The sequence below is a fragment of the Lates calcarifer genome, linkage group LG18 (assembly GCF_001640805.2).
Source record: "Lates calcarifer isolate ASB-BC8 linkage group LG18, TLL_Latcal_v3, whole genome shotgun sequence".
Taxonomy (NCBI): domain Eukaryota; kingdom Metazoa; phylum Chordata; class Actinopteri; family Centropomidae; genus Lates; species Lates calcarifer.
The window spans coordinates 10517318-10544670 of NC_066850.1; the positions used below are offsets into that span (position 1 = coordinate 10517318).

The 27353-nt window shown below is 40.5% G+C and overlaps 1 protein-coding gene across 3 annotated transcripts in view; it reads left to right on the top strand.

Moving 5' to 3' along the window:
- btbd11a (BTB (POZ) domain containing 11a) overlaps positions 1–27353 on the top strand; it is a 156374-nt gene that overhangs the window by 81509 nt on the left and 47512 nt on the right. For all 3 annotated transcript variants that reach the window (XM_018697277.2, XM_018697278.2, XM_051077580.1), the window contains exon 2: positions 26631–26780. In XM_018697277.2, coding sequence (XP_018552793.1) covers positions 26631–26780 — 150 coding nt within the window. The remainder of the gene's footprint in view (positions 1–26630; positions 26781–27353) is intronic.

Here is a 27353-nt window from a genome sequence, read left to right on the forward strand (position 1 = left end):
GCCTCCATGCAGCTCAGGGTGTGTGTGTGTGTGTGTGTGTCCCCTGTCTTGTTTGTGCAACAGAAGGTGTGCGCTGCGAGTTCCTGGAATTGTCTGCATGTTTAATTCATGCAGGAGTTCATGTATAAACCAGACTGTCTTTGTCAGGTTGAGTCTTCCTCTTCCTCTGGATGCCTGCAGCTGTAACCATGGCAGGAAATGTGGCCAGTTTGATGTCAGACCTGCCTGCAACCAGACAGCTTGTGATGATTTACAGTAGGGTCTACCTGTCAGTCACATCTGTCAGTCATGAGGCTCAATCTGATGTCTCAGATGGTTCATGGCTTTAAAGCACAAACTCTGCCTCAAAGTTGCTGCAACTCTTGCACTGTTGTGAGATCTGTTTGATTTTTCTTTTGTAAGGTGAAAAACAGTGTTGTGTTCTGTTCTGCACCGGTGATTAAACCAGACACCAGAAATAGATTTCGGAAAATTGAGCAAATTTATGGCATCTGAAGTGGAGCAGATTGCAATTTGAGCTGATTGGACTGGTGTAAATTTGAAAAGAAAAAACTCTTCACAACAAAAATACTTCCTTTTGGAGCTTTAACTCTTTCAGTCCCAGGCTAAAAATAGTGTCTTTGCACTATTTCCATTTATCTGCCTCATATTAGCTTCACAATGATGCATTGCACCTTCTCTTTTTCAGGGTTATTTGCAAAAAGAATATTTGATATGTTTTGTTTGTATCTTATCTTTTATATTTACAGTATTTAGTCTGTTTTTATATTTTGCTTAGGAGATGGTTTCAATGGTGTGTTCCAAGTTCAAATTACAGCTTATGTTTTATTTTTAGTACAGCAACTGGAAAACTGAGATACAGGAATGTTTTAGGCAAACTATAGACTATAGACTACGTTATCTAACAGTGAGATACAATAAACAGTTTACACATACGCTCCACTGAATTTCCTCTTTAGAGGACACATTACGAAATAAATGCATGAAAATATTACGGTGAAATCATATTAGCACCTGTTTCATCCATCTGTCTTTTCTCATGTCCTTTACAGCAAAGCTCCATTCTCAGAAACAAACAGAAACAGTATCTAAACCCAGAGACAGATGAAGACAAATGAAGTCACGGTGCCCTTTTCTGATTGTTTTCTCTTTGTCAATTTAGAAATTCCACGCTCGACAGCTGACGCACCTGCTACTGTGCAGTCACGATCTGCCATTTCTGCACAGTAATTGTCTCATTTTGTTGTAATGCCACTGAGCTAATCGGGACTGAAAACAGCAGGACACTTAGACAGAAAGAGGCTTCGACAAGTAGGGAGATAGAGAATTTGTGAATGTGTGTGCCCTCCCCCCCCATTTGTTTAACACAGGGCGTCATTTCATAAGAACATGTCAGATGTGGGTCGTTAAGGCTCCCTCCTACCTGACACCTCCATTAGAAGGTGACAGTGGAGGTCAAAGGTGACACATCTGCTTTTCACCAGGCAGCTGAAAGTGTGCCCTGTCACCCACAATCCTCCTGGGCGGCAGAGTGGTGACAGTAAGTGGCAGGAGATGGTGCCCTGATGTGACACCCGCTGGAGCTCTGACCCAGGTTCTTGGGCAGCCCCCGGCCCCTCCACGAGTCAGCACCACCTGTCACCATCTGCTGTCAGCAGAGTGCCTGACAAGCAAGTTGGCTCGTCGTTGCTCTCAGGCACCTTGAGCCCAGTCTTACTCAGAGTTACGGAGAGGCACTGCAATTAACGAAAGAGCATCCTCCCAGGGGTAGAAAGTCTTTTCAGCTTGTGACCCCTTAAAACAAAACAATTATGTCTTTTGGACCCTCATCACAAGTCACATGTTAAATATTTTGAAAGGTGAAACTATGCAGGAACTTTCTGTTGTCATTCATGTAGATTTTGAGATAGTGTGTCATTGGTGACAATAAATACACAATAAATCATTGCACCCTCTAGGGCTGCTGACATAGTTTAAATCAACATATTTTTCATCAGTATATTCATATTGTTATATGGAAAATCACATATTAATTTATCAAACTGATGTCTAAAGCAACCCCCTATCATCCACTGATATGGGTTTAATTAACTGTACCCATTTGTTAATTAATACTTTTATATACTGTAGTTTGATTTCCTGATTTCCCATTCCCGTAGAAAACAGTAACATGACAGGGTTTTATCACTATGATGTGAGTCTGTTAAAAGCTGATTTTTTGAGCCAATCAGAAGCAGTGGAACAAGCTATAAACACTGACATCACCTTACAAAGTTATTATGGCAAATGTGTTAGCAAACAGATGTCTGTTAAAACATCCAGCAGGCACTTGGCAACAATAGCATTCATTTGAAGTAGTTTTTCTGGGCACATTGTGAATTTAAGTCTAATATTTACCCTCACTCAGCTCTTTTTTTTTTTTTCATCATTTCAGCTTTAGAATTATCTGGCTCTTAAACTTGATAACTGTCTGTACAGTTGGTTTATCAGAGCTTTTTCACTGAAACATGCTGCCTGGCAGAATTTGCCAGCCAGAATACCAAACCAGTGAGCTAAAAGCTGTTAAAACTCTTTGTATCTGATTAATTGTTGATAGAAAAATACTGATTAGTGCAGCTTTAAAGTTGATAAAAACAACTGCTGAATTAGCGTGGAGCCCTGAAGCTAATCTTGGTAAAACAATGTTATTTTACAATGGCCAAAGAGACTTTTTAAGCAAAAACCTCTCCGTTGTTTTTGAGAGTAGCAACCTGATACTCTCTTAACAACACCTCTACTCTAGGAGTCTTATTAGCCTTCAGGTGGGAGCAGACAGGCAGTGAGTCGGTGACCATGTAACTCCACTCCTCCCGTCATGTTCATGAAGAGCCGATCCCCGGCTTCAAGGCTCCGTCAGAGCCCGACACTAAGCTCCTCATCTCTCCTTCTTCTGCCACCCATCAGGGATTTATCTCCTTTCAAACAGACCGCAAACGGCATGTCGGCACTGCAAAGTCACGCAAGGGCAGCTGTCAGAGGAGTAACAGGGAGCCAGTGCAGTCTGATTTCAGATTTCAAAGCACCACATTCATGCCAAATCATCTTCCTCTCCTCCTACCACAGTAATCTGACATGTGATACACACAAGGGGGGATGTGTTTTTTTCTTTTACTAAAAATTCCCAAACCTTCCTGGATGATCCTCCTGTGAGAGCATGCTTGACTAATTTGCCTCCAAGGAGAGGTCGTAAGGGATGGACCAGACACACTCCAGCCGTCCTGAGGTATAATTACACCACCAGGGCTCAGCCTCTTTTGCAGCCACTTGTTCTGTGTGTCTAGTCTCACTTGGCTCTTGGTTTCTTTTTTAAAGGGTGTTAAGAAGTACTTGAGGAGAAGAGAGAGGGGGGAGAGGACCAGGGGTTACTACCTGAGTGATAAGCAAGTTGCTGTGAAAAACAGATAAACTGACTTATTGCTCTGCTTGAGTTTTTATTAAAGTTTAGCCTACAGAAATTCAACTTTCAAGTAAGAATCTGTGGCTGCATATCAATATATAGATCAATAAATGAGCATCTTGCTGCTTTCTGTTGCCAGTTATGATACAGAGAATCAGCTCTGAGCCAGTTTGAAAAAGTTTTATATTTGTTGTTTTAAACATCAAAAGCAGAATAGAAAATATGAAATGTTATTTTCTTGTGTTTTCCCAATAATGTAGTAACTAAGGTGGATGGTTAGGCATACAGAGGGCAGGAATGTGACTGTGTAGACACTAAGGTTCACATTGTGTGACCTTAGTGTTGTCAGGTTTAGGCCAGTGCTGTAGATTTGAGACTTGAGATTTGGACTAGAATGTGAGTCATAAAACACTGACAAACATCTTGAATAATTGATTATAGGACCAATGAATTTGAAGGACTATAAGGTATGTGGTCTTTGTGTAGTTTGGTTAATTAGACCTGTGCTCAGGTTGAAGATGTGTGGAGCAAAGCTGTGAAATGTGTATGATAAAGGTGTAAACTGTTTGACATGTGAAACAAAGGTTACAGGACAATGATGGATCAGTTAAGCACAGAATGACTCATCCACAGGTGAAAAAAGTATTATTTCAATGAGCAGAAGAACAATTTGACTTGGACCTGACTGTACCAAATTCAAGACTATGGTGTTAAAAACAGCTCTGGTTTAGGTCGCTAAAATATTATAGGCTTGGTCAAACAAAAAAAAAAGGCAGCAAAGCTTTTCACTATAAATGCATTTGGCCGAAAAAAATAGAAGCATTCAAACTTTCTTTTACTGGAAACGGTTGGTTAAATTGCCAAACTGGTGTTCCAACATGAGCACTGTGTGAGAACAAAGAAAATCAAAGAGCACCACCTACAGAAACTCAAACTGCATTGACAGAAATGACAAAAAAAGAAGTTGACCACTGTTTGATTGACATGTGGAGTCATCTGCAAACACCACAGCAATAAACACTTACCAAACAGATCTCAACAAATATAAAAAGAAAACTAGTAAAACAGAGAAAAACAATGAAGTGTCTAATTTGTGCACATCAGAAATCAAATCACTTTATTCCACTAAGGGAAACAAAACACAGAAAGTTGCCTCATTAGTATTGGTGCAAGGATAACCTGACAACTTATTGTACATAGCATCATAGCAGATTCTGACACGCTGTATAATGACATAAAGTCCACAAATCAAACAAGCACTCCGAGCAGCACTACAAAATCCCAACTGCTGCAGCATCTGGGGGCTCCGGTTGAGAATAATTGAACATAATTGAACCGGGAGAACAGGGCGCAGCCGACTGTCTGAAACTTTTAGCAATATCATTGTGCTCCTCACCGAGGGAAGTGAGGCGTAATAACACGACCACACCTGAGTCCCTGAAGACACGTCAGCCGTAACAGCGTAATGGGGCGGAGGGTGCTGCTGTGGTTTGGATGATTTGTTACGGGAGACTCGCATGGAAACCCACAGACAAAGGGCGTTTCGCCTTTTTATGCAGTGTGCGCATGCACCGCAGAACTATTCAGTCTAACTAGTCATATTGGAAAAAATGTAATCATATCCTAAAATAAATAAGAACATAATGTAGTAGATGATTTATCAAATATTTTCACTCTTTTTTAATCAAATGACACAGTGCTGATACATGTTGAGGTTACAGGAAGAAGTTTCATGTAGTTATACTTATTTAGTACTCACTCATCAGTTCACTTTCAGAGTTCTTGGATGGAAAACCAGGAAATGTATGTGCACTTGTGTTCTGATCATCTTTTCAAAAACATTACTTGGGTGGCTGTAGCACAGGAGGTAGATTGGGTTGTGTGCTAATCAGAGTGGTGGTGGTTTGATCACTGGTTCCTCCGATTTGATACAGAGCCCCAGACGGTCCCCAATGTTGCATCGATATGTGTGTGTGTGTTTTAGAAAAGTGCTGTATGAATGAGTGAATGTGACTTGTAGTGTAAAGTGCTTTGAGTGGTGGTTAAGACTAAAAGTGCTGTATAAATGCAGTCCATCCATTTACCCTTTGCTTGGTAGCAACAACTCACAGTGTCACAGTAGCTCTCTAAAGGTGGAAAGAGCTCAGTACTTCTTTGTAGTACAGCACTAACCTCAGAATCCAAAGTCCTATTGGATGATATTTGCTTTTGGTTTTACACTCATCTGAAAGAGATTTTCCAGCCAAAAAAGATGATGATGATTTATTTCATCTTCTGCACTCCTTTTAAAGTCTGATGCAAAAATGCACATGAGATGTTAATGAGCTTGCTTTTATTTCCTTCAGTGATAAATGAAGCCATTCACTCTGACACTGGTTGCAAAGAGAGTAAAACCAGTAACCTATATGTAATTAATGTAAGGCTAAAACTTTGCAAGTTTTCACTTTCCATCAGGCATTAAATTAGTTTAGTTGTATAATGCATGTTTCATTTCCTGTAATGTAATGTAATGACTACTGCACATGCTTTGATGCTAGAGAGGCGTCTTGTTCGGCTTTAAGACTGGATTTAAAAGCAGTCACTGCAGCCTTTGTTAATGCAGATATTTCTTGATTGTGTGCAGCAGTGAACCCATGTATCCGTCCATGCGATCATGTGTGTGTGACAGACATGTTGAGACCTGCTGCCAGCTGTGACTCTTCCTCAGGTGTCGGTGTCTCCTCGCAGTATAAAGCCGTTTGAATCAGTGTCACTGAGACAGTAATTGCAGTAAATTCAGCCATCTCATATTCACGCACTGAGACATGCTTTGTCATGTCCCTCTGACATCCCCCCCAAAAATGCAGGCTCCTCTCTGTGCAGCACTCCCCCACCCTTCCCATCTGAATTCATTTTCCTGTCTCTGAAGCCCCTGCTGAACCTTTGAACATGTTTACCTCCTTCGTAAACTTGTTTGTATTTTAAACTCATGCCCATTTGAGACAAATCAGTTAACCTCTTCTTCACAATTTGTCCCTTTGTGAGAGGTGTAGGCTGACTTTGCCGTGTTGTTTTTTCTGTATATTTTATATTCATGGATCTCCTGCCCACCTTTTAACTTAATATGCTGAATGCTTAAGTGCGCCGGCATTTATTGCTGTTCGCAGATGCAACACAGCGACTGGAAAGTAGAAATAAATCTCCTGTAGCTGTAGGTGTGTTTATGTGGGTGAGTATGCATTAGTGTATGTATGTGCAGCGACAAATAGATTAATTGGTCCATTATTTTTACAGTTAATAGGCCTTTTCCACTGAAGATATTTTTGACATGTCACAGTAGGAAAAGCACGGGTGCGAACGATAAAATTAATGATAGCTGAATTCCATTTAGCTGCTTCAGTTTCAGGATCCTGTGTTTTTCCTAATATAAAAAGTCAAAATGTCTGCTGTGAAAAAGGTCTGTTGTTTAGTCTGTAAAATATCCGAATTGTAAAAACAGTCAATCACACGTTCCCACAATATGCTTGAGTTGTTTTCCACAAGAAATAAACCTACGCTCAAAGATAATCTGTTTGCAGTGACATAAAACATAGAAAATCATCACATTTTAGAAGTTGTAACCAGTAAGTGTGTGACATAATAAGTTGAGGATAGTCTTGGAGGTGCTATATATATAAGTTCTTGCTGTTGCTATGTTAGCATTAACCGCTGTTTATTTACCAGCCTACAAGAATGTTGTGGGTTCAGCATCAGACTGTATTCCTTTACTTGCTTTTAGCTGTTTTTTGTAATTACCCCTAATTATTCAGTTGTAAAAACAAACTTTGCAGCAAAGATATACATTAGAGTTATTATCTGAACTGTTCTTTTTTAAATGTTCAGCGACCTCCTTTTAAATTTTGACCTGTCGTACTTATTGTTCAGTAGTTGTGCAAGAAAGCAGATCTTCTGAATTTACTTAAATATTCAAAAGAAAACCAATTTTCCCAAAGCAGTGATTATTCTCATCTCCTGTTAACATCGACAACTGCAGAAAAATAGCTTCCTCCCAATGGAACCCACCCACCAGTTTAATTTAATTTGGAATAAGGATGAGAAAAATATTTACTTCAGCAAAGTATTTTGTTACCCACCCTTTTAAAGTAAAGAGGACTGAGTTGTCCTGATTTCCAAGTTAACAGAGGAGGTAGTCTTTAACGTTGTGGGCGTAAACGAAACATTTAAGAGGAGAATAAGAGATGCCTCTTTGTTTTTTTGGGAGTAAGGAGCCTACCACTGTTTGCTGTACTGTTTAGGTTATCCATATTTGCACACAACATAACATCATATGTTGTCACTACAGATGCCCCGTCAGACAGACCCATAACAAACACCAGAGGGGCACATGGGTAAACAAATCGCAGCGCTTGGAAACAGCGCATTCCTTGCCCCTGTCTGCTCTTGTGTTCCCGACTCGCTGTACATGGTGCATGGACATATGGCGACCATCTGGGCAGGCCCAGGGATGTCAGAACATTGTGACTGGGTGATATTCGGGGGCCCGCAGGTTGCGTTAACCCCCTCAGCAGCGAGCGAGAGAAGAGAGGACAGACGGCTGACTGTTATTACGAGCTAACGCCAGGGGCAGTCAGCCTGGGAATGGCAATGTGAGAAGAGCCGCAGCCTGGCTGACACACAGAAAACCTCTCTGTCCAGCAGCTTTGTCACACACACACACAGAGATGCATCCTCACACAAATATACACCCTTCCACGAACTATTAGACTTTGCACTTTCACTTCAAAGAACAGGCCAGGTTTTGTCAGAGGGATGTCAGCAGATTAACATTATTGAGTCCAGGAGCTTGACATTTTCTGTGATGGTGATTTGTGCCTCTGCATTGTCCTTTATTCACCTGGAATCGCTTGTTTATAAGACCAGCATCTCCCTGCAGAAAAGGGACATCATTCTCTCTCACCTTGCAGAATTAGCACCTGGCATTTTGGGAAATATGCTTATTCACTTTTTCTTACAGAAAGTTGGAGGAGACGATTGATACCACTTACAGCTGTACACTGTAGTTATGAAACTACAGCCATGACAGCCTTATCAACTGTCTCATCTAACCCTCTGCAGGGAAAGGGAACAAATTTATTTCCAAAAAAGCAAACAACAAATTGCACTTATGCAAGTACCATAAGCACTTTCATCAGGGGTGGGGACAATTATTTCAGCACACCTACAGAGCACACCTTTTAACACCATGGACGTAACATTTTTGTTGCTGAGTACCTTGCAAAGGAAGGAGTAATAAATTATGACCTTTAATGGCCTTTCAAAGAAAAATCAGCACTATATTAAGAAAAAGGGCTGTGTTGGTGAGAGGATTATACAGCTCTAGGAATCATTTTATCCTCCATTGTTATGAGCTGTAGGTAAACAGAAGAATTACCTGTTCACATCGTGAAGTATTAGGCACAGTGTGCACAGCGTGCTGATAAATTACATTGCATTTCACTGCAGTGGAAGTTGAGTCACATTACAACTCTGTTTTTTATTTTGCCGGGGCTGGTCACTCTCCTTCAGGCCAGGAAGAGAGGATGACTCCTCAGAAGGGCAATCACTGTGAAGCTGAAAGATAAAAACATGACTTCCTGGCTCTCTGTCTCTTTCCTGTGCTCACAGCTTCCCCTTTACAATCTCCACACATCAATCACTTTTACTCTCTCCCGTTTCTCTGTCTTGCTGTACACGTCTGCCTCTCTCTGCATCCTTCAGGTCCATTGTTGCTCGTCCCCATTGTTCTTTCACACTCTCTTGATCATTTCTGTTGTGCTCTCACTTCTTTCATTGTGGGATCAGAGCAATGCAGCGCTGCTGGGATGTGTGAAATCATTGGAGGCTGGCCCCGGGGCCTCAGACAGTCACAGCTGTGTAACCTCAGCCACTTCCCAACCTTCCACGACTGGCCACGATGCCCCGCAGCCCAGTGACCTGTGAGCATGCTGTGTGGCCACATCAGCCGTGTCGCCAACCTTAACATCAAGACCAAGTCATATCGCCCCCAAATATAGAGCTGCCAGTCCAAATCTGCATGGAGTTTTTGACTTGCGTCACGGCTATTGTCTCTGTCCAAAGTGGATTTTCGTGCCTTGCTTTTTAAAATATCTCCAGAGGAGAGGGAACTGCTGCAGTTGATAGATAAATAAGTGTGTTTTTTTTACTAACCTGTAGCACAAAATGACCATTTGCAGGAGAGAGGGAGGCATGATAAGGGTTGTTCATCAATAGTAATCACTACCACCTTCATTATCTGCTAATGCTTTCATAGTTGAGCAGCTTTTCTATTGTAGTCATTTCTTTTGATGTATAAAGGCGAAAATAATGGATTCTGGATCCCATTTACCAACAGCTCTGTTCATAAAATGAGTGAAGTAATGTAAGTGGAAGTTTTATTTGACACTGTTATTAGTTCATTATTTAAAATGTTTTCGCTACCAGGGCTGATGTTTTGTCAGTGCTTCAAAAAGCCACAAAATAATGGAAATTCTAAGATTATTATGTCTGTTTTTTTAAATCACATCCATCCATCCCAACCAAAATAATATATAAGAATAGTTATTAAAGTCAACCATTGATTAATGGCTCATTAGACCTTCACTCAGGCTGAAGTTGGGTGGAGATATGCCAGGAAATTAAGTGATGTCAACAATCTCTGTAAACTAATAGCGGTGATAATGATGTAAGTTACACTGCTTGAACATGTGGCATGAAACTAACAGGAGAGTGACAGAGCTGTGAAGTGAAGTCAAGCACAGTCTGTACATGCCCACACAGGAGAGATCTCATAGGAAAGAGTAGTGAAAACACCTCTGCAGATGGACTATTGGCACCCTCATGTCACACATTCATATCATATCAGTTATCAGTTACTGACTTGTATAGAGCACTCATGTCAACATCTCAGTCATAATCATGACTGGAAAATGCTCCAATATACCTGACTTGGTGCTTGATAATGATAACTTGTTTCAATTAAACATCAGGACGATCTGACTGAGACAATCACTTCCAGAGAAGAGGTGTGGGCAGGCTGCTGGTCTTGCAAGACACTGTAGTTTCAAAAGTTTTGTTCTTAAAGGTGACAAAGCAGTGAAGGCCCACATACTTGCTTTTTCAACTTCTACGCTCTGTTGTTTACATGATGATAAAATTACTTCTAATCAGCCAGGTTTCTGTTTTTTGTATGTTATTTCCAGGCTTCCGTAGCATAAGGGAACATGAGATGTGGATTGAAACACTGGTGGTTTTCCAGAGGCTCTTGTGGGGGGGCAACTTTGACAGATGTTTTCCTTATTCCTACACAATCGATAGAAGTCATAGATTGCTCGAAATCATTTGAAAGCTACCCTTCTTTTGTTGTGTTGCAGAATCAGCAGTGTTTGTTGTTTTGGCCCCTCTGGAGCGAGCAGAGGTTTAGGATCTTGCTGGAGGGTACTTTGATATGGCCGCAGGGGAGGATCAAGCCCGAGCCCTCAATTTGGTGGACAACCTCAGTGGCCAGAGGCCAGTCCGTCATTTTCTGCTGCCTCGCAGCGCTCGTTTCCATTCTCAATGGCATTTTAGAAGAATTATCCGATCGATAATGCTCCGTTTTGAGGGGATTTTTTGTTTGAGTTACACTGACTGATGCAGTGTGAGATCATTCTGCTGAATACAGAGAACAGGTCAGGTGTACCGTCGCAGCATTCTAATGTGAGCTTGTTACCCTTCCCACAGGGCACAAGATCCAAATGTCAACATTGCCCCTGCCAAATTAGAGTCGTGTTGTGTTTGGGTACACATGGCGGTGTGGGAGGGGCTGAGGGGCTGAATGCTATCAATCCATCTCTTAACACCTGATACAGTGTGAAATACCCACACTAAGGTGAAAAACAGGGCCTTTCCTGCAGGGAAATCCCACAGGAAAGAGTCCTCTCCACACTCATAAAAAAGGTGTAAATGTGCGATCACTTGCTACCTTGGAGCTGACCATTAAATCAGTTATGTGCTATATATAGCTGTAATGTAATATGCCTCATTTGGGACCAGGAGCAGGTGAGATGCTGAACATGTCACCTCATTAAATCACAGATTACAGTACATAAAACCCCAACTGCTCTTAACTTATTTTGGGATGTTTTCCATACGAAACAGTGTCTGATTTTATTATCTGTGCCTCCTGTGGGAACCTTACATTAGGATGCTACTTCCTTAAAACACCCAATCTGCTCTCTGCATTCAGCAGGATGTTTTCACCTTGCATCAGTGTTATGCAAATAAAAATCCCCTCAAAACACACTATTATCGATCCGGTAATTCCTCTAAAATGCTTTTCGATTCAGAGCGGAAACGCTGCGAGGATGCCCCGATGTAATGAGGCAGCAGAATGAGGCAGACAGACCAGACAATAGGCCTGATGTTGATCCTTGTAACATGACTGTGTCCTACCACAGCACCTTCAGCAAGACACTGAACGCCTGCTGGATCCTGCAGGACTGACTCATATTTCACACTGTCCAGAAGTTTTGTTCTAACAAGCCCAAACTTTTAAAAGCTTAATATTAACCCTTTAACATTCAGTTTTCTCCTACTGGTTCCTATAAAGTAGTTCTAAAGTTTTTAGAGCAATTTTCCAGTATATTTCAACCTGATGTATTTGTTATAAATGTAGCCATTGTGGATCTGTGGGTCATGCTAATTTTGCACTCTGTACTCTTACTTCTGTCTAGTCATAGACATTTGTGAAATTAAGACCTGCTCAGAAGAACATAAATTGGGGCAAGCTGTGCGAGCCTCCCGTGGTTTTCTAAATGAATGTGAATAATTAAAAAATATATATATTTTTACATTAATCATTTCAAACTCTGATGAAGTCTGATGAAAAAGGAAACAGAAAATTTGTAACTATGCTTATAACTAAAAATCCAGCCTTGGAATAGAGACTTTCTCAACAGTATGTCATGTGACTCGCTTCATATGTGTATAGAAAATGGAAAAAAATGATTTAATGTCATTGCCTTTGTCACAGCTTTAAAGCACTTTCCATAACCTAGATGTTTGCAGGCTTAATGTTACAGCTCTACAGAACGAGTCCATGAGCAAGTGGAGCATCTGTGGTTAGTTCAGACGTATCTGTAGTAAGCAGGACAGAGATGACTAAACACTATAGGAGGTTTTAGAGAGAACTAGAATGTTGAAAAAAATGACTTAACAAGTGAGCATTGGAGAGTTTTATGGGTATGGAAGAAGTTTCTCTGTCTTGTCTGAGAACATGGAGAGTTTTGGACAGCTTAGTTTTCTTTCGACAGATGACAGAAACGCTAAATGAGACATTGCGCTGAGTTACAGAAGCTAAGACCAATTACTTTTTCTCTACCAGTCAACTTAGAACAACTGTGGAGCTGTGTCTGTCTCACCCATGGTTTTCTCTCCTGTTAACTGTTCTCTGGCTCTGGCACAAAAAGATGACAAACCCATTCATAACCTGTTCTAGATTAAGCCTGAATTGGCTCGGTGGTTTTTCCAAGTGAGCTGTCAACGCACGCAACATCGCACCAATTTAACTGCTGAAAAAATCTGAGGTGTGTGCAGTGATTCAGGTGTCTACTGAGATCATTCCTCCCCCTTGTATTAGAAATGCTGCCTATGAAAGATTAAGGAGCTATTGTAGTTGATGGTTCAACCTTTTACTCCTTTTTTGCTGGTGGACATTTTTAGCTGTTGTCAGGACACCACAGAACATTCAGCTGAAGGTTTTGTTCATGATATAATTGCAGGATATTAAAGTTTTATGTTAACAATATGGCTGAGTAAATCTGCCTATAGACCATCAATGGTGTACTGCACAGTAGAAAATTCAAATGGAAATGCATTAGGTATGTGTATGTGTTTGTCCACAAAGGCCCTTGCACTTTGTTTCTTCCTTATTTTGTATCTGTGAGTAATGCAACCGCATGAGTGTTCAGAGCTGTGTGTATGTGTGTTTGCTTCATTTTCAGACCACTTAACGCTGACCCTCTTTGACACCATTGTTTTTCTTCTCGTCGTCCCTGCTCGTTACACACAGGCTGATATTTGTGTTGCGTCTGATTGCATTACACTGCCTCCCTGTCTCTTCGCCCCTGGTGATTGGGATGAGTCAGGCGGCTCCATTGAGAACACAGACTGAACCTCAACCAGGGTATGCAGACCACTTTGGAATATATAATATCTGCGTAATGCAAACGACAGACTGACTGACAGTGGTGCCGTTCAAGGCACATAGATGGTCGCGTGCTGATTTAATTTGTGCCATGATATGGCCCCGTGCTTTAGATGGAGATTGTAGATGTAGTAAGGCATCTGGCGGGCACCTGCAATCCATCTGGCTTGGCATGATAATGGTGCCTCAACGATGAAGGATTAGGCTTCGCATAATGATGAGTCTGCAGCTAGATCAGGCCACAACTGAAAGCAACCTGTAAAGATTGACACACCGTGTTCATGTTGTTTTTTTGTTGAATGCTAATTGCGCTGTGAATTATGCTACAGAACATATGGATTTATTACCTTAAATGTCAAGGCTTGTATTCGCCCCAGATCACTCCAATTAAAATTGTTTCTGATGCTGCAGATTCGGCTCAGGACCAGAAAGTTGTTTGGAAGGCCATCTGGTGCAACACCTTTCGCCCTGAAAAAAATATGTCTCTTGTGATTGGTAATTGCTCTAGATGTTTATGTAGCTCTGCAAGTGAGGCATATTAATATTCTAGGTCTGAAAGTTAAGAGATAATAGTCAATAGTCAATCAAGGGAAACTTGGTACTATAAACCATATGTCAGGTGGGTCTAGGGTGAATTAATGAGCAAAGTTTGTCTGAGATAAGTTTACATCTACTTCACTACATTTATCTGAGAGTTATAGTTACTAGTTACTTTTTAGATTGAGGATGGACATAAAAAACATAATAAGCTTAAAAAAGAGTGCTTTGTTTGGTTCCACTGGCCTTTTTGACTTGTGATGCCTTACAACAAAAGCAGTTTGTTTGAGTTATTAGCAGTTTCACCAAAGAGACATTTTCCCTCCAAACTTCTTAGATGGATTCATTTAAATAACCAAGATTATAGAAAATAAATGTACAATATACATTTGCACGGCAGAACCTTTTATTTTTTCTTATTTCCCCTCCCATTAATCATTTCATGTCCCCTCAGATTGATTTTATGACCCTCTGAATGAGCCTAACCCTTAAACTGGGAACTATTGGACTAAACTACCAACTTTGCAAGTAATGTAGTTAAAACTAGCTCCAACACTTACAAAAGCAAAATGTTGTATATATTTTGCTGAAAATAGTTCTTTCCTCGAGTAAGATGTGTAATGCAGGACTTTTACTTGTAATCAAGTATTTTTGCATTGCTGCATTGGTATTTACAATAGGAGGATAGTAGGACTTTTTCCACCACTAATTACAATCACTGGTAAATTCTCTACCTAGTCACATTTACACAGAATACAGACTCAGGCAGCAGAATTTAACATTTCTTTCTGTCAAAGCTACTCACTGTGTTCGCCATGGAAAAACAAACATTATCAGGCCACTGGAGGTGAAAAAAGGCTGAGAGCCAGGGGAGTTATGCAGCATCACACATGCTGTGTAACATTGCTGTGTAACATCTACATCATGTAGTGCAGAGATGGAAAGTAACGTATGTACTATATATAATATAGTAAAGTATATTCACTCAAGCACTGTACTTAGCTACAGTTTCAGGTACTTTATGCTTTTATATCACTGCAACAGAGGGAAATATTTCACTTTTTACCCCACTGCCTTTATCTGACAGCAATAGTGATTAGATTCTCTGTTAATGTAACATAATACATGTTGTGTGGTGTGGGACAGCACAAAGTATTTTGCATAAACTCAAGACATTCAGGATTGGATATGACATGGGCACTTTAATCTAATGATATAATATTTCTAAAATTTAACTTGAACAGGTGGCCACCAGGCTGTCAGTTAAATGTTAATTTCATCTTTAGCAGGAGAAATCGCAGTGAAATATAGAGAACGTTGTAGTGCTTGAAACAGAAGGCCAAGAGCACACACATACACATACAAATTGAGAAAAAGACTGCAATGATGCAGAATATGCAAATATGTCAAGCAGAGAAAGTGCAAAACGTGCAGAGAGGGTCACAGGAAGGAAAACAAAGATTTAATGTCAGTGACAAACAGCCAGATGAGCATATGCTGCAGAATCATTCCAAGTAAACACATCTGCATGTGTTTCCATTACATGGCCGGATACATTTGTTTGTTGTGATTTATTTATGAGGATGTGAGGGCTCATCTTGTTGGAAGATATTACACTGGAGGGAGGGGAGGAGAGATTTTCACTGGAAACAAGTGTGATGGAAAAGCAGTTGATCATTCGAATGCTAATAAATGGTTGGAGAAGTGTTGGGGTCAGTAGCCAGCAACTGTAGATTAAATTAATTATAAAGCCACGCTAGCGGCCCCATGAGGCTGAAATAGTTATGAACATTAGAAACATTGGATTGTTAGAAATATGGTAATTTTAATACTGAAGTTATGCCATGTGTTATAGTCTTGTTATTGCAAACAAAAATTGACTCAGTGAAAAAAAACCTTTATTTTGAGAGAGACAGTGAAGATAAACAGGAAATGCAGGAAAAGAGAGTAGAGGAATGACATGCAGCGAGTTGTCCAGCTGACCAGGGACCAGCTGCCCAGGGCACTCACGCCCATGTGTTGCATGCCCTAACCATACGGCCAGTCGGGTCACTTAAAGTTCTGATATATGGGACATGATTGCCTCGTGTAAGTCATAATCTGTCTGTGATCATACGACCACCTTTCACAATGATATGAATACTCTCAAGTCCCTAAAACATGTGAATCTTTGCCATTGCTTGCATTCATTTTAAAGGCTACCAATGGGGCCAACCATTTGGAATAACATGTGAAAGTCCTCCCCTTTTTTCCATTCTGTTGACATGGCATGGATGCACAGTTAATCTCAAAGTACAGCAAAGGCTGATGGGACTTTAGACATTAGTTTCATATTTGCCTTTATCCTTTAATGAGCTACAGCATTAATTATTGACCCAAATAAAGTCCGAACGCATTTGTCTAACAATAAAATCTCTGCAAGTTACAACAGGGTGGGAGCTGTGACGTCTTCAGACGTCCTACATTCTTCATGCACCTTAGAAGTCGATGAAACTGTGCCAGAAAACCTACTTTACATAAATTTAAGTCATGTACAAGAACATTTTTTGACATGTAATAATTCACTGGGGATGAGGGTGGTGAAAATTTACCTTTTCACATTAAGATCAGTCATCATTGGTGAATTCAGCATCCTCACTGACTTACCACGAAACTTTGAGTCATCTCATGCACCAATAAAGTTTCCCATTAAGGTCCACTATCTACATCAGAACAGTAGAAATTCTGAGAACAGAACTCTTATCTCAGTCTCAAGGACTGACAGTTTCAGCTCCTCCCTTCATTTTTTGCTGCTTAAATGTTTTGAATGTGAGGCGGCAGATTCATGTTCATGCTTTGATCCTCAATGAGCTCTGTCTTACAGTAACTGTAGGACCTCTGCGTCACCTCTTTTAGGTGCAAGATTGCAGGGATTTCCATTAAGAGCTACTCTCACACTGTGCGAGAAAGATAATAGTGGTTCTCTTTCAGACCCTTTGTCTGTCTGCAGAGACACCCACCGCTGAAAGCCAGTGAAATAAATGTTTATAAGGGTAACGCCAGAGTGTGGCATCCACACCAAACGGAGCTATTATCCATGATGTGGTAGATGCTTGTCTGTGATTACTGCGGGGCTGCCATCATGTACAGACTGGTGCTCTACATATACAGATAGCTGGTGAAGACTGCAATAATAAATGAACAAAGACGATCTTGTCCATTACCTTGTACATAGCATGTGCTGCCAGGACATTCATGATCATGGAAAGCTGGATTTTGTGGAGCTACAGTATGTGCAAGTATGATTAATCTGTTGCCATTACACAATAACGGCATGTTGAATTTGTGTTCATTTCCAAAGAATGTTGGATGCTTTAAATACATCACATTTACAGTCAGAAAGTCAGTGAATTTGCTCATTAATGTCACTCATACAGCCTTTCCCTAAAGTTTGCTATAATGAGCTAACATTAGCCACCATAAGCTAAGGGTCATACCAGACCAAATACAGCTGTAGTGGTAAAACATCTGAATATACTGAATTGAGCAAGGGTGGATTTTATTGCTTATGGATTCAGCTTTCCATTTGTCTTTCCAAAGTTACATAGTCTTACTTTAATATACTGTCGGTTGACATGCTAGATATAAATTGGTACTTTTAAAAAGTAATGCCTTCTGTGATGTTGTTGCCACCTGTTGCCTCATTAACATCTGATTAAACCTGTATGTTTTCCAGGACGATGTCATTGATCATAGATTAAATCACTGACATAATATTAATCTGAGTAAGCCTTGCATCAGCTAAACTCATTTGATTCCTGCTGTGGAAAATGCTGCATCTTTGTAAGGAGATAATTTCACTGTATGATAAGTGTCAAGTCAAGTCAAGTGAGTTAATAAGTACAAGCGAAGTAAGAGAACCTAGAATATTCACCTCCCACAGAATACATGTCCAAGGTCAAGCGTGAACCTCCATGCTCACACTTTATTTAGTCTCTCCATTTTGAGGTGGCTGTGTGCATCTGACGTGGGTGTACAGCACCTGTCTGCTGTTTCGGGAACAATATTTAGTCAACAAAAGAAACCAGAATTTCACTTTGAATATGAATCTGCACACAGCTTCAACTGTTGTAATCCTCCTTTTAGCATGCAAATAGGTTTTCACACAAAATTTAGGTTACCATATGGTGACATGTGATATCCATGGACAGTATATACATGACTGTGAGACAATATGACTGGTTTCGCTTGCTGACGTCAACAAGCCATGTGGTTCATTATTCTCTGTAGACGAGATGAAAGCAGCTGATCAATGGGGAACCACAAAGCTGAAACCACATTTAAAATTTTTATAACTTATTAGGCCCATACACCATTGCCATAAATGCACAATGAGACTGTATATATACGAATCTGGTTTTGTCAGCTCAGATCATTTTCCCTGCTCTTTCTTTTACTGCTGTGGGCCACCACCAACAGCTGGGTCATGGATCTATGGCTGACATTTGCAGTTAGCCAGTTGGGTCGGCTGTTTAATCATTTTGGCCATTTCACTGCTAATGTGGTCTGAGTCCCAAGTACATTCATTCATTATTGATGAGAGAATAAATGTCTCTGTGGTATACTAGATGCAGCAATTACCCAACTGAATCATCCCCCTATGATGAGATGCTTTTTGTTAGATGGCTGGTCATCCGTGTGTATGTGGCTCTGGGGCTTAAAACTCACTGAGCTGTTGAGTTTTCTTGTGTATGTGCTTTTCCTTACAGTTTAAAAAGAAAAAAAGAAACGCTGCTTTTCTTTTTCCCCCAGCTCAGCCAATCACCACGCTGTTGGGCAGCAGTCGCCTGTTGCCATGGCAACTACCTGTTAATATTCCGGCAGAGTTTTCTCACCGACAAGGGGGAGAGAGAGAGAGAGAGAGAGAGAGAGAGAGAACGCCACTTTCTTGCTACAGAAAATCGATTGGACATTCCTGCAGAAAATAAGGGAGTTGAGCCATGTGGTCGGTGGGCGAGACTGGTGCCTCAGTACCTGCACCTGTACACGTTTTGAGGTGATGGTTCGTGGCTTAAGAGTGGCCTCAATAACCTTGACTTGTCATTTAGAGTAACAGAGTAGTCAACACATGTGGCTTATTGTGGATCGTGATTCAAGCTTTAGTTCTTAGTGGCCGGTCATTTTTCGTGAGTTTTTGATGAGTTTTTTTTTTTTTTCTTTCAAGGAGATTTCTCTCGAGGAGACTGTTCAAAGGTCGGGCATTAAGGAATTGGGCTTTCTTTGCTCTTGAGTGGTAAAGCCATTCAGAAGGGATTGGTTGTCTATCATATAAAGGGATGGCATTGATCATGAATCCCATTATGCCCCAGGCTTGATCTCAAACAGTCCAGGCAATCCCATCTCCCATTTCTCTTCTGAAAAGACCGTTTTTAAATGGTTTCTTTTCTGATGCAGGAGAGAGGAAAGTCTGCATAATGAGCTATTAATTACCTTCACACACACACACACACACACACACACACACGCATGGACTTGCTTGTGTCACATTTGTGCATGCATGTAGAACCACGTAATTAATTTCTAAGAGCCATATGTAGAGCTGAAACAGTTAGTTGATTACTTTTTCAAGTAAAAATCCTCAAAATTTACTTATTCAAATTTCCTAATTATGAGGATTTCCTTCTTTTCTTTGTTTCTGATGACCTTTCTTTTGCAAAATAGACACAAGTGTTAAAAAAAGCTACATAATGTAAGTCCAGTGTGAGGGAGTCAGTGAAGTCAGCAGCAGGCGGCAGGCAGGCATGAGGTATTGCCTCTGGTTCAGTGGGAAAACCTAACAAGGATAACAAGACTTTTCTTTATGAGTAATGTGCAAATATAAAAATGTTTTTCACCTCATGTTTCAGACAACAACTGTCTGGTAGAGAAAAATGGCTTAAATTCAAAATGTCAAGGTGTGCCATTAAACCCTGCAGTGTTTTTCTCAAAGCGCTGTACAAAACACATTGTGCTGTCACCTGGAAACTGAAACGGTGTTGGGCTGCCTCTTGGACTTGTTGGATTTTGGGAGTTTTGGACAAGACTTGAGATTTATTTCAAGTTATGTGAAGTTGCTAGGGCCTGTGAAGCTGACTGTCATGCTTTCATTTCAGCTGAAGGATCACATGCTCCTTGGTCATGTTGAACCTTTTCTGAAACTGGCTGGTATGTGGAGTTCCTACTCTGAAGATACAAGTTTTCCAGTTGGTATATTGATAGAATGGACAAATCTGCCAGGTCATGCTTGCGTTCACCTCCACTGGGGTTCAGTAAACACTGAGTAATGATTTGTTAGAGGGTTTGCAGTCCACTCGGTCCACTGAACTCATCTCACCAAACATCTAATAGTGGGACTGCTGATTTTTCCTCTGGAATAGATTTTTTTTTTTTAATTTTAATAGTTTGTCTTGTGGAAAGGGACACAAAATAACAAGCAATCTTCATACACTATGTAAACATGTTTTAAATGTATTTTTCATTTATAAATCTCCTATTGTGTATAAGTGCTATTTTGCTTTTACTAGCATTATAGCTGTTGAAGAATAGTCCACTTATTTGCTGAGAAGATCAATATTTATCTTGTATCTCTTTGATATGAAGCTGGAGTCAGGACACAGTTAGCTTAGCATAGCATAAAGACTGGAAACAGGGTAACAGTTAGCCTTGCTCTGTCCACAATGAATAAATATGCTAACCAACATGTGTAAAACCCAGATTAAACAAACAAGATATAACATTTTAATGTTTTTAGCTTTAGCCATAGCCTGGCTAACTGTTTTCCATTGGTTGTAGTTTTTATACTAAGCTCTGTTATTTAACTCCGGTGCCATGGCACAATAGAAAACCTGACAATATGAATCACGGAGCTGAATAATGATGATGATATAATGTCAACTTTATCTTGCTAACTAGCTCCCAGTAAGCAGTGAAAAGTGGGAGTTTAGCTTCAGTTAATTTAGATTCATTTATGCTTGGTGACATTAACATTTAGTATATAGCACAACACAGCTAATAAGCTACATTAGCTCTACTATTTTAGACATCTCAGCTCTTAAACGTGGTAAGGTCAAAACAGTTTTCACACAGCATGAACTTGCAGGTCAAGATAAAACACAGTTCCAAAGAAATTTCAACATTTTAAATGCCGATCCAAGCCACCGAGCAAGATGTGTTTAGATAACATTATTTTTCAGCAGCTGTTAAAGTGCGTGCTATCTCTGACTATCAAAACACACATTTGTGTGTGGCAACCAACTCTGTATCTCACCTCTCAGAGAGACTGATTTCAAAACTTCCCAAAACATTCAGCTACTTTTTGTCCCTGAACCATGGACTGAGGGAAGTCCTGTATTGTTGGTGTTGTTACAATCAAGAAGTCACATTTGTGTCGCTTCCTCTTGAATCATTTTCTATTCGCCAGGCTCATGTAAACATCAAAAAAGTGGTTGAGAAGTTGACTCATTATCACAGTAGCAGCTCTAAGCTTTAAAGCTGGATAATATCAAAGAGTAGCAGCTTTATTCTACAGATTCAAGCTGTGCGAGTTATATTAATTGCTTTGTTCTAGGCCCTGAGATTTTGTAGTTTTATATTTGTTTCTCTGCTTCTGTGCAAAAACCTAAACCTTTTTCTCAAATGATCTGTCCCCGTACAGACAGCTGTTGTGTGTATATTGCCCGTACAGCTCAGTATTCTCTCCATTATTTATGACAACTTGCACGAGCAGCAGTATTTCTGTGGAGATGACTCAGGGGAGTTTGGTACGCCGCTTGGAGCTTTAAAGTGGGCTTGTCCCCGTGACCCAGTCTCCGTCTTCATATGCCCGACAGCGATAGAGATGTGGGGAGCCCCGGAATAGAAAATGCAGGTCATATCTGTTTATCTGGGATTAGGCTGTTTCTCAAGTATACGTATATCTACTGCTGAGCTCATCCAATTGCCTCGGAGGTCACAGAAAGATGTGGTTGAGGTGACACAGAAATATGAGGTTATAAAACACGCCTGTAACGCCTCAGAGTCTCATGTTGCTTGTCATTTTTTTAAATCAGACGTTTGTGTCAGCATACCCTCTTCCCCTGCATCTTCACCTCCTCCTTTTTTCTTCATCTCCAAGGGGCCAGGCTGGCTTCTTTCTCACCTCTGATGTTTATTACACAAACAGCACCTAGGATCAAATATTCCTACTTTTTTTTTTCTATCTGAGGAAGCCAAGTGTTAGTGAGAGATAACATGTAGAGGGAGTGGGAGGTGGGGAAAGAGAGAGCTGCAGACTTGTTTATACGTCTTGATCTGACAGGATGAATAATTCAGCAAAGGGCTTCCTGGCACCCCAGAATTATATTAAAAGAATAGTTTGGGCAGCAGAAAAAATAAAAGTTGGGGGAGATGAGGTTGGGGCAACGCCGGTTAAGATGGGAGGCCTTGATTACGGAGAGAACTGTGAATTATTCAAACCTGTTTCCTCCACCGAAAAAAACATAGAATGGCAAAATCTCCAGCAGAGGAAGCCATGGATGCCAATATGGTTTTAGTGATTAGAGGAGATTTCTCTGCTTCACTGTGGGACAGGAGCTGGATAGGGACCGACAGCTTCCTTTTTACTCGAGGTTTGAGGAATTCCTGCTTCTTTTTTTTTTTTTCCCCTGCCATCAGCTATTCACACGTCTTCTTAAAGAATTTTAACTTTGCGTTTACTTTTTTAAGCTTTGCTATCCCTAGACATTTGCAGTGCCGAGCACAGTGCAGAAGGGCAAAACTGATGTTGTTTACTCTTGTTTTAAAAAAAACATGCATTCGTCCCAGTTTGGCAGTATAAATGCCTCGAACCCTGTTTATGTCGACCTCATCACCGTTAGAGATTATAAACTTAAAGCTGCCTTAAAGAGTATTTTTACATTAATTATTAATTGAATGGCAACTTGCATGTGAAAGATGTCGCTCTTAGTCACAAACCCACAGAGAATTTTCACCCACCTCTGCAATTCCTCTCAGCTTAGCCTGGTATCACCAAATAGTGTATGAATAACACACCAATTTCCTTAAGTCATTTTGCGTGTTCACGTGTCATTTCATGCTTTATCGTTTCCCTACCTCATAACCCCTAACTCTAGCCCCTAATCCTTGTTAAAACAGTGTAAAATGACACACAGAAAGCTTAAAATGTGTAGACATGACATCTAAAATGTCCTGAAAGTGCAGTGCTATTTAAACACAATCCCATTAGATCATGTTATTCTTTTGAGCCTTTCAGCATCTTTTTTACTCACTTGTTTTTCTCGCCTGCAACAGTACTATTTTGGTTCACTCTCACTGCACTTATGGTGCCATTTCCACACACAACAGGCAGCTGGTTACAGTAAAAAAAATCTCCAAAAATCAGTTGTACTCTATTTGCCCAACACCAAAAGGCAGACAGACAAATTATAGACTTAGCTGGTGAACGTCTGGTGCATTTAGCGGCCAGATATTTCCCTCAGGAGTTGGTAGAGGGCAACTTAAATCAGGTATCCAGAAACACAACCTCAAATGAATGTTAATGTTGTTCCTCATCTGCTGAATGTATAATAAGGAACAGTTTTCTAACAAGTTTGTCTCCACTTTTCCCAAATGGGCAAAAAAGTCAGCTAATTTCATACCAAACACCTAACTGGAATCTTTGACACTAGGGTTCAGTTAAGGGCTCCCTGGAATCAAATTAGGTCACTGACCACGTCTAAAGGCTAAAGTGGCATCTCATCATAGCCTTCTCTTGGTTGCATCCCACTTCCTTGTTGATCTTTTGTGGATTTCCATTAAGTTTCTGTCTTTTGCAAACATGGACATAAGGGCGTACACCTTCAGTGAGTCTTCTCACACAGGAGCTGTGTGAAGAATGAAAAGGAGAGCTTCAAAGAGAAACATCTAAAGCAGTGGTTCCCAACCTTTTTTATCTGATGTAACCCCACAGCTTTGTCAGATGAACTCAAGCCCCCCCCCCCAGCTGTCAGGTTCCAAATATGTTCTTATCAGTGGATTATAAACTGGATGTTACTTAACACTATTAATTATTATAAAACTGGATATTGTTACTCCATTTATCCGTCACTTTAAGATGGCAGTTTCAACTGTTTATATGGCTTTACACTCCAACCAAGATGGTACAGTAGCATGAATAATATGTCAGCAAACATTATGAATACCTTCCAGGATAGAGTATTTGAAAATGTATGCAGATATCCCCGTATTTGGATGATTATCATGGCTGTGCCCCTGCCTTGAGTGAACCCCCGAGTCTGGTTCTGTCTGAGGTTTTTTTCCTGTTCAAAGGGAGATTTTCCTCTTCACTGTTGCCCAGTGCTTGCTCATTGTGGGAACTGTTGGGTTTCACTCTATAGTGTTGTACAGTCCTGACCTTACTCTGTTAAGTGCCTTAAGATAATATATGTTGTAATTTGGTGCTATACAAATAAAACTGAACTGAACAACTATAAACACTTCACCTGATTAATTCCATCCAGCACTTCATTCGAGCATACTTCACCTAACTGTCCTTATTCAAATCCTAATCCAAAATCTCTGTAAAACTTAAAAGAAGTGACACATAATAAAATATATTCAATTTGGGGTTTAGGCACAGACAATAAACCAGTTATTGCATACCATTCCCCATCTCATCTCTCTCCTTGTTTTTAACTGTCTCTGTGCTATTAACATGGTAATAAAGGCATGAAAACTCCACAAAACCACACTTCAAGCAAAAAATCTTTGTGTTGGAAACCCTGTAAGCTTTAACTTTGCAGATCAAAATGTAACTGTCAAGGATAACTAACTAATGGGGCAATTTCAAGAGCATTTAAATTACTACATTTCAGTGTGAACCCACTCATAACTACACCTTTAAATGCAATGAAATAATGTCTCAAAAACGTTCCCTCTTTATTCACAGTATCCAGGTTTTTCATCTTCCAGCAAATCATCAAATCATTGCTTTCTGGGGAATCTGAACTCAGAAATACCACAAAGCTGCAGAGCAAAACCATCCATTTTTGTTCCAGCATCACATATTTCACAGGAAGGAATTCCATTTGAGACACACCCTAATACCAGCTGCTCCATCAATACTGCTCAGTGGTTGAAGAGCAGTGGAAAAAGCTGTTATAATAATTATTGGAAGCTCTAAAAAAAAGCCGACCTCCCCGGAAAGGCTGTGGGAAGAAGAGGGAGCAGGACTCTGGCTGGGGAATACTGGAATTCTTGGGCTGGACACTGTGGGAAGAGGACATTGGTGGGAGAAATCTGGAGCTGGATAACTCCCTGCCCTCCTTCCCATGGAGGGAAAACTCCTAGAAAATGAGACTCGTGTGCATGCGTCCGCTGTGTGGGTCTTTTGTTTTATGTGCCAGCATCAAACACAGACAAATTGACTAAGTTCCTCCATGTTGTAATTACTGTTTGTTGAGAAACGGCATATCCCCTTGCGCCATGTCATTAGGATTAGCGCTCGGCGGGGTGTTGCTTTCCATTCTCCTGTAGCAAAAAACCTCAATATCCCATCTGTCACAAGCCATTCTCTGCAGCTAAACAAAGCCTGGCTGCAGTAACAGCACCTAAATGGATTAATCCTCTCCAGCCAACATTATCTGCTGCACCTTGTTTGCAGTAGGGGAAAAAACAACACAGAACACACCTGTGATCACAAGAAGATGTTACGTCAAAGGAAAATACACATCCTAGCGCTGCTTTTGTTCAAGGTCGAGCTTTAAATTTACAGCTTTGAAGTAACAAATGTGGCTCGCAGCCTAATTGGCTCAATCAGAGTTCAAGCTATGAAGTAGAAGTTGGGCGTAAAGCCAAGAGGAGATCGCTATCAAGCTACAAGAGGGCTCAAATTTCACCAAAGAGATAATTTACTTCACAGATGATAAGCAATTCTGCTGAAATTACGCATTTCAAGTCATGTAATTTTAATGTTGAAAGAGGCCTTTGTGTAAAAGACCTGCTACACAGCACCAGAGACAAAATAAATCAGCATCCCATTCATTAAAATGCTCACTTTGAGCTCATATTCATCATACCACCCTGAGATGTTTTCACCCAAAATAAAATGAAGATGTACAGTGTGTTATTAACCTGTAACTTTGTCTCCTTGTTTAATCATTTAAACAAATGTTTGCTCTCTGGCTGCTGCATATGAAATGAGCGTGGGTTTTTAAAATCCAGCTTAACAACTCTGCTTTGAATGTTTAACTGAAAGTGCTGATTTATGTTTTCCCCCGCTCTTCAACACTTTGTACAGTTTGTGCATTCCCCTGTCACTTCACAGAGCCAGTGATTAGTTTGACATCAGCATAAAGTGAGAGAAGCTGAAATGTGCTGCTGAGGAAAACTTTTGGTATTTTATGGATACATAAATCTCTCCCTGTGTTTGACCTCTCGCATCGTTCTTTGCTCTGTTTTCAGGTGTGCTGAGCCTGCCGGAGAGTTTGAACCTGCACCGGGACCAGCAGCGCTCCGGGAGGGGCGGAGAGGGTCATGGATACACCCAGGCTGAGCTCCGCACACTGGAGCAGTCGCTGCTTGCAACCCGGGTGGGCAGCATCGCCGAGCTGAGTGAGTGCAGTTTTACCATCATTATACAGAGTCAGAATTTCAGAAATGTATTCCTTCTCAGGCACGGAATGAGCAGGAAATATGTTTTCAGGTTTCCTCATTCTTTCATTTGAAAAATATTTGTGATAAAACATTCCAAGCTCAGGGTTAACTTTCTAGATTTAGATGATATGCAACCCTGTTATTCTGTGGTAACAGGTGGTTATATATATATTTGGGCACAAACAAACTTAAATTGTCAAAAGTACAAGTACTGAAGCTGTGAAATAATTGTAATGGAGTACAGTGTTTCTCTCTGAAATGAAGAGGAATAGAGGTATAAAGAAGCATAAAATGAAAGTGAATGTACGTAGTTACATTCCACTGGATACTTCACAGTTTAACATCCTAATATCTTCATCCCAACGCCCTGATGAAGGCAAGATTTAAAGTGTGATGTACTGGAGTGTTTTAATGTTGATGAACTTGGATGCAATAACATTCTCAGTTGTCCACAAGCATCTTCACACAACGTTTAATTGCTCCCTGTGGCATTTAATGTACGCAAACAACATTTATTACCATTTGGAAGTC